This window comes from Stegodyphus dumicola, chromosome X1 (assembly GCF_044657685.1).
Source record: "Stegodyphus dumicola isolate Sdum_Otavi_A_Nest chromosome X1, ASM4465768v1".
NCBI classification, from domain to species: domain Eukaryota; kingdom Metazoa; phylum Arthropoda; class Arachnida; order Araneae; family Eresidae; genus Stegodyphus; species Stegodyphus dumicola.
In genome coordinates this window covers 180356676-180363725 of record NC_140780.1, presented here as the reverse complement: position 1 = coordinate 180363725, position 7050 = coordinate 180356676, and the positions used below count along the sequence as shown (strand labels likewise).

The 7050-nt window shown below is 34.2% G+C and overlaps 1 protein-coding gene across 4 annotated transcripts in view; it reads left to right on the top strand.

The window, feature by feature from the left end:
• The first annotated feature begins 2712 nt into the window (after positions 1–2712).
• Positions 2713–7050, top strand: part of LOC118188598 (proton-coupled zinc antiporter SLC30A2-like) — a 96357-nt gene continuing 92019 nt past the window's right edge. For 3 of the 4 annotated variants that reach the window (XM_035359075.2, XM_035359074.2, XM_085807254.1), the window contains exon 1: positions 2713–2974. In XM_035359075.2, coding sequence (XP_035214966.1) covers positions 2779–2974 — 196 coding nt within the window. In that variant the 5' untranslated portion in view covers positions 2713–2778. The remainder of the gene's footprint in view (positions 2975–7050) is intronic. The other variant, XM_035359076.2, reaches the window with a different exon arrangement.

Here is a 7050-nt window from a genome sequence, read left to right as displayed (position 1 = left end):
AGCTACACTGTAGAAATTTCAGGCTTTTGAAACTATGAAGAGAAGTAGAACTTAATTCTGATTGAGGTTCCTCAATAGTTGCTGCAGTTCCCTTTTTAAGTCGGGCATAACTTGGAATTAGCCGAGTGACTGCAATCAAAATGGGTACCTTTATTTAGGTTAGGGTATCTAGGACTATTAATCAACTTCCGCCTCTCTTGGATCCCTCACCTTAAATACATCAAAAATAGAGTCAATATCTCTTGAACCAAAACATGAAGAGAACAGCAGCAAGCACGTGGGGAGTTTCTTCCAAAATTTTGAAAAATTGGTACACCACAGTAGTTGAGAAAATAATAGGATACTGTTCAAGCATATGGGCCTCTTCCATTACTACTCATGAAAGAAGACTGCTACTATCACTACAAAGGTCATTCCTCCTACAAATAAGTAGAGATTATAGGGCGACTTCCACGTTTTAACAGGATTACCTCCAATAGGTCTTGTTATGGAAGAGAAGCAACAATAGCCTGTGTTTTACGACTACATTCATCAACAGTCTTGTGGGGCAAGACCTATCATTTTTCGGATTTTGAACACAAAGACCATAACTATCTCTGTCACCCAGCAAATAATGACCTTGATTACAATATCCACCTCAATAATGTTCATACAAATAATTGTCCAATACAAATTTACACGGATGACTCCCATGTGGACTCTGGTACAGGAAGTGGATTGTGTGTCTTTGGGGATAATTTGCTTTTACACACATGGAGACGAAGACTAAACGTAAATAATTCTATTTATCAGGCAGAATTGCTAGCAATAAAGAAAGCTGTTAACATATCTCAACATATGCAATACTAAACACATATAATCTCAGACTCTTTTTCCAGTCTAATAGCCTTAAAGAACAATAAAACAAGAATCCCATGGTTTATAAGATCCAGAAATTATTACTGAGTTTTCCTATTCTGCTTCGTCCTATTGTCTCATGGACACCAGCCCATGTAGGTACAGTGGGGAATGAGTTGGCTGATTCTATGTAAGCAAAAGCTGCAGCCATGGGAGTTGATCTCTCAGAATTTCCTCTTCCTCACTCGTACCTTAAATGATGTACTATGAACGATCTAATGATTATCTGGTAAGAGCGCTGGTTTTCTTCCTCTACTGGTCGAAGGACTTTTAAATTCATACCAAAAGTGACTAATCGCCTAATAACGGGAGCATCTGCAATTACCACCATTTTGTCTGGACATGGTCCTTATCCATCCTATCTCCATAGATTTGTATTAAAAGACAATGATAACTGTGCTTGCGGGATAACTGGAACCCCAGACCAGTACGCATTTCATTGCATACTGACAAATAATTATCATCTTATTGAGCCAGAAGATCAATTTTTACCTCATTGGACAAATAAGATTGTTTCCAACATTATTGATAGGAATAAGCTTTTTAAATTATTTCATATTTGTACAGACTTAAACTCTTTCTCAGTGACTATTGAGGACAATAGATAAAGATAATATTTTGATACGTACTCATTATTCAAGGATCTCATTTAAATATGCTTATCTATAATTCTCTTAATTAATTTCTTCACTTCAGTGATATTATTATTAATTGTCATTCCATTAAAATGTAAACAAGGTATAAACTGAATTGTTATGACCTGTATTTGTAATATGTACTGTAAAATACACAACTTAGTAGTTGTAAAAGCAACATAGCAAATGTATTTTATTACTATCATAGTGTTATTTACCCAATGTAATATTATATAACATTAATAATATATTGTGAAGTGTATAATGTTATATATAGTATAAGGATTGACTATATTGGGCTTTGCAAATTGTAAACTTAATTATGTATTATATTTTTCAAAATTCAATTTCTAAATCATATACAAATGTCAAATGCAAATGTTCATTTTGTATGAGTTGTTGTATATGTCAAATTTTAGGTTCGAAATGGAGTGTGGAAATGGAGTTTTAGGTCAAATGCAAATGTGCCTTCTGTGAAACTTTATTATGAAATTAAACTTTATTATTTATGTATATATCAAAATTTTAGTTTAAAATTGTATATTTATGCTGATATTTTCATATAATGTTTCTTAATAATATTGTACAATAGTTTGTAATACTTTATTATATGTAAAAATTTAACTTCAGCATTATTTTTAAATAGTACATTTTTTAATAATTTAGAATCAGTTTAATTTTAATAATTAATATTTTGGTGTTTCCTAATTATGGTATTATGTAATAATGAAAAAATAAGAAATATTATATTATTGTCTGAAGTAATACAGAGATTAAATTGAAATGAAAACTGCTCACCTGATCTGCCGGCCCTAGCTACGGCATTTGTTTCCATTTAGATAGATTAAATTAATTAAGATGTGTTCATTTTTTATAGTTTCGTATGAATAAATCCAAAAGTACTTCGACCGCGTAATAATTATAATTTCTAATCGGCCAGTAGTCCTGTCAAAGCTGCACACGCCTGTTGTAGGTCATAAAGCTCTATCAGCTGTTTATGACGCAGCTGGTAAGAAAGCACAGAAGTTGGGTCATTGTAGTGGAATCACCGCAAAGAAATTGAAAACAAATATCATCTGTCAGTTTTCTACTTTCGTAGAATTTCCGTCCTCGCATATTGACTTAAATGTGAGACAGAAGTACAAAGAATTGTGCGAAGAAACTTCCCACAATGCAGTGCTCACTGTGTTTGAAGTAGAAAATGGAAACCGAAGGAGAAAACTAACCTCCACTGGTGTGTAGGGCTATGGAATGCGATGAAGGCAAAAGAACATTCCTTTCATCATCTGGATGTCCATTCATGTCGCAAGATAAATCTTGGAGCCGTGGACCGGAAAGGAAAAATTACAGGAAACTGGATTTTTACGTAAAAAACTACGAAATTACGACTTCTGTGGGTCGTCTAGAAAATGACGTCAAAGCTAATGTCAAATTCTTCAGGGGTAAGGAAACACAGCGTAGTTTTTTTTTTAATATATAATTTTTAAACCTCTTTCATTTGAAATATGTAGTCAGTCAGTATTTATCTTGTTCTTAAGTTTCTAAAACAAAAAGTTTTCTAGTCAGCTGTCGGTAATTAAGTATTCAGCCACTGATTAGATAGGAGACTATTAAACGGATTCAAAGTTGTCGAAAATCGTTATTAAAAGCAAATAATTGGCATATGTTTACTTATTTGCTCCCTTTATATACAAGCTTTATTTAAATCTCATTCATTAATATTTTTTTCATTTCACCGTGATTGATAAATAATGTCTACGTTCATGATTTCTCATTAACAATCAGATAAAATATTAATCTACGATCAGAAATATATTATTATGTCAAATCGATTTTTAAAATGAGGTTTAGCTTGGAAGTGAGATGACGTTTTATGTAATTTTATTTTTTAACTTACATAAATGCATTTATTATATTAAAAATCTCATCTAAAAATTGTGAGTTAGTGGATGGTCATTCACTCTGTACGAATAACATTTCGGTTCTAATTTTACTGGCCAACGCTCAAATTTATAATTGACAATTTTCTTACAACAAAACCGGAATAATAGTTGTAAGAAAAAACAATATTTTAGATCTGATTAAATTAGAAAATATAAGTTCTTGTGGCCCCTTTTTTATAAATTTGTAATTATTAATAAATATGTTATACATTGCTGATTAATAAATGCGCAATGTACACTGCTGGCCACCCAAATTGCAACACCAAGAAAGACATGACATATCACAACAAAATTTATTTAGTAGATAACATGTTGACCAAGTATCAAATGATTAAATTTATAGACTTCTGTGAAGTGTGGTTCCTTCCAGAATCAGTAGCCAAATTAGGCGCCATTGTTGGAGATCACCGCTGCCACACGCCTCGGCATTGATTTAAAATGACTTTGGATGTGTTCTTGGGGTACAGCAGACCAAGCAGCTTCCACACGTTGCCAAAGTTGATCTGGTGTGGCAGCTTGGGATGTAATCTGGGTCAATCTTTCAGCAACTATGGACCACATGTTTTCTATCGGCGAAAGATCCGGAGAGCGAACCGGCTAGGGAAGCAATTCAATGTGGCGATTGACGAAGAACCCTTGGACAATGCGTGCCACATGTGGTCGCGCATTATCCTGTTGAAATATGGCTGTGGGCAAGCCCTGAAGGTAAGGAAGGACAACTGGCTCCAACACCTCAGAGATGTAGCGCTGGCTGTTTAAAGTACCGGCAATGCTTACTAGAGGAGTGCAAGAGTGATATTCAATACCGCCCCATACCATAATACCCAGTGCAGGACCAGTGTGGCGTTGCATAACGCAGCTGTTCAGCATCCTCTCTCCACAGTGTCTCCAGACTCGAATCCGACCATCGTGGTGTTGCAGACAGAAACGTGACTCGTCATTAAAGACAAGTTCATTTCATTCTCATTTCATTCTGCCGTCCATATCCTTCTGTCATTGCATGATTGGCGGCGGAGACGTCTGTGGTTCTGCGTCAAGGGTAGACGAAGCAATGAACGTCTTGCGGGCAGACTACTCTGCTGTAAACGGCGTCGAATGGTACGCGCAGACACTGGATAATGCATTACAGACTGAATGTACTGTGCTATGGTTCGTGATGTGACTGAGCGATCCGTCACTGCCATGCGCACAATGTTCCTGTCATCACGTGAAGTGGTGCACTGAGGTGGACCCTCCTGCATCCAACGGTCACATATCCGCATTATAGTTGTTTGGTTTCGTCCAACACGACTACCGATTTCCCTGAAAGATAATCCACACTCTCGGTAGGCCACTATCTTTCCTCTGTCGAACTCGGATACTTGATCAAACGATGATCGCTGTTTACTACGAAGCATAATTGATATTTTTTTTTTTTTTTTTTTTTGAAAAACCACAAGAAAAACACATTTGCCGAACTTGAAATCGTCGAAAACTCCAAGCCTTAAATAGCGCTTTAGCGCGTGATGTGCGTCTGCGCTGAAATTCTAATCATTTGCATATCTCACCTCCACTAATGCATGTTGTAAATTTCATGTTATTTACATGCTTCCTTCAGGGTGTTGCACTTACGGTGGCCATGAGTGTATTAGCACTCACTGCGATTTGGCTGTTGAGGTTTTAATTAAAACTAATAACTATATTATATAATGTAACAGATCATAATTAGCTCGGTTTCAGAGAATATAATGAAATAAAAATTCTTCACAATTAATTTTAAAGAAAATATAAACCGTATAAATGAAATGGAGTGCTTTGTAGTGACAATTAATTTGAAATCATTATTCTAGCACTATCTGGTATGGAACTTCATTTATTTTTAAAATTAAGTTTCTAGTTTATCTTTTGTGGTTAGTAATTAAAACGCTGAATAGATATAGAATTCATTTTAATGAGAATATTTTATATGAAATATGTGAAAAATTTGATTTTATCTCTAAATTTTGGGGAATTTTGAATTCTGTGAAAATCATAAAGGTGAGCACAAAATTCAGTCGATTCCTAGTCGTCGAACTTTTTGTGTTGATATTAAAAAAAGAAATTAATATGGTACAAATCACTTCTGAGAGATTTTAATTGTTTATTAATTTGACTTCGCCATTGCTGTTCTCTATGTGTACAACTTTGTATCGTACTTTGTATAACGCCAGCAATCTGATGTAGGGCCATATATAGAAAAAAGGCGTTTTAAAAGAGCGAGGCATGGGAAAATTCACCTACGATGACGTGGAATTTTAAGTAAAATCATGTTAATAGCGTATGTTTGATAGATGACATTGATAAAAAATAAAATGCTTTTTGATTCCTTACAGGCAATTAGTATAATAATTATTTGGTTTCCTATTGATGAAATCAAAAGGCAATATTCAATCAAAATACTTATCTAAATTTAAATTTACTATTTTTAGTCGGGGCGGGTATTAGGAGATTGTGCCGTAACAAAGGGATTCCAGTAGTGTAGTTATAACTGGTTTGATTTGTTTAATTCCATGGCCTACTTCACTCAAAGTGAATTATGAATTAATGTATCGAATTCCCTCATGCTATTTATTGTTATAGTGTTTATAGTGTAGATCTGACAATAAATGTACTAGAAAAGTAAAGATTTATAACAGGTATTAGGGCGAAAATGGTAGAGGTGGTCATTCTAGAGAGAGGAAAAATAAACAAAAGGGCAAAGTATGTATATGTACAATGCAGCATACAGTATAACCTGTGCGCAGTTTTTCTATTAACTTTCGCACTATTTATAATGTTATTCAAAAAGAAGAAGTAAGAAGGCACTGTTTTATTTGAAAAATTCTTTAATTAAATTATGTATACTTAAAAATGTTTGAGATTTAAAGTTAATAAACTTAGAATTATTTATATATTATTAAATTTAAATGATGTTCAAGAAATAACACGAGAGTGTTCAGATTTGGAAGGAATATGACAAATGATAGAAACATGATCCGTTTGATCCTTTTCTGGATTCTGTCGACAAACAAAACATCCTAGAGAGAAATTCTAAACAAAGAGAGTGGAATAATCAGTGGCCGAGTGGATAGGATCGCTGAATACTGGTAACTCAATCAGGTTTCATATACCGGCAAAAAGACTGGTTGCATGGGTAACCCGAATACAGGCCACTTGCCCTTAGAAAACACTCCCCGAAATCCTTCCTTCTCTTAGGTGGACAACCCACTATGGGATTTGTTGTAATCCAATAAACCCAATTTTATTTAAAGAAAAATAATATTAAATTCCCTCTAAGATGATAGCGAATACATATGGAAAATTTGCTATCTGATCTCTATGCTTAAGATTCCAGTTTAACAGCTGAAACAGTTTTCAGGCAAAAAGTTACGATATATCTACAAGTTAAGAATTTAATGCATAGAAAATTAAGAAACAAAATATAAAATTATATGTTTAAAATGAGCGGTTAATGCTCATTTTAAACGATTATGCGAGCAATGCCACAGACTAAAACGGACTTGCTATGATATCATTCCATCATGTATTAGCGTCGAATGGAGACTTTCGCATTTATT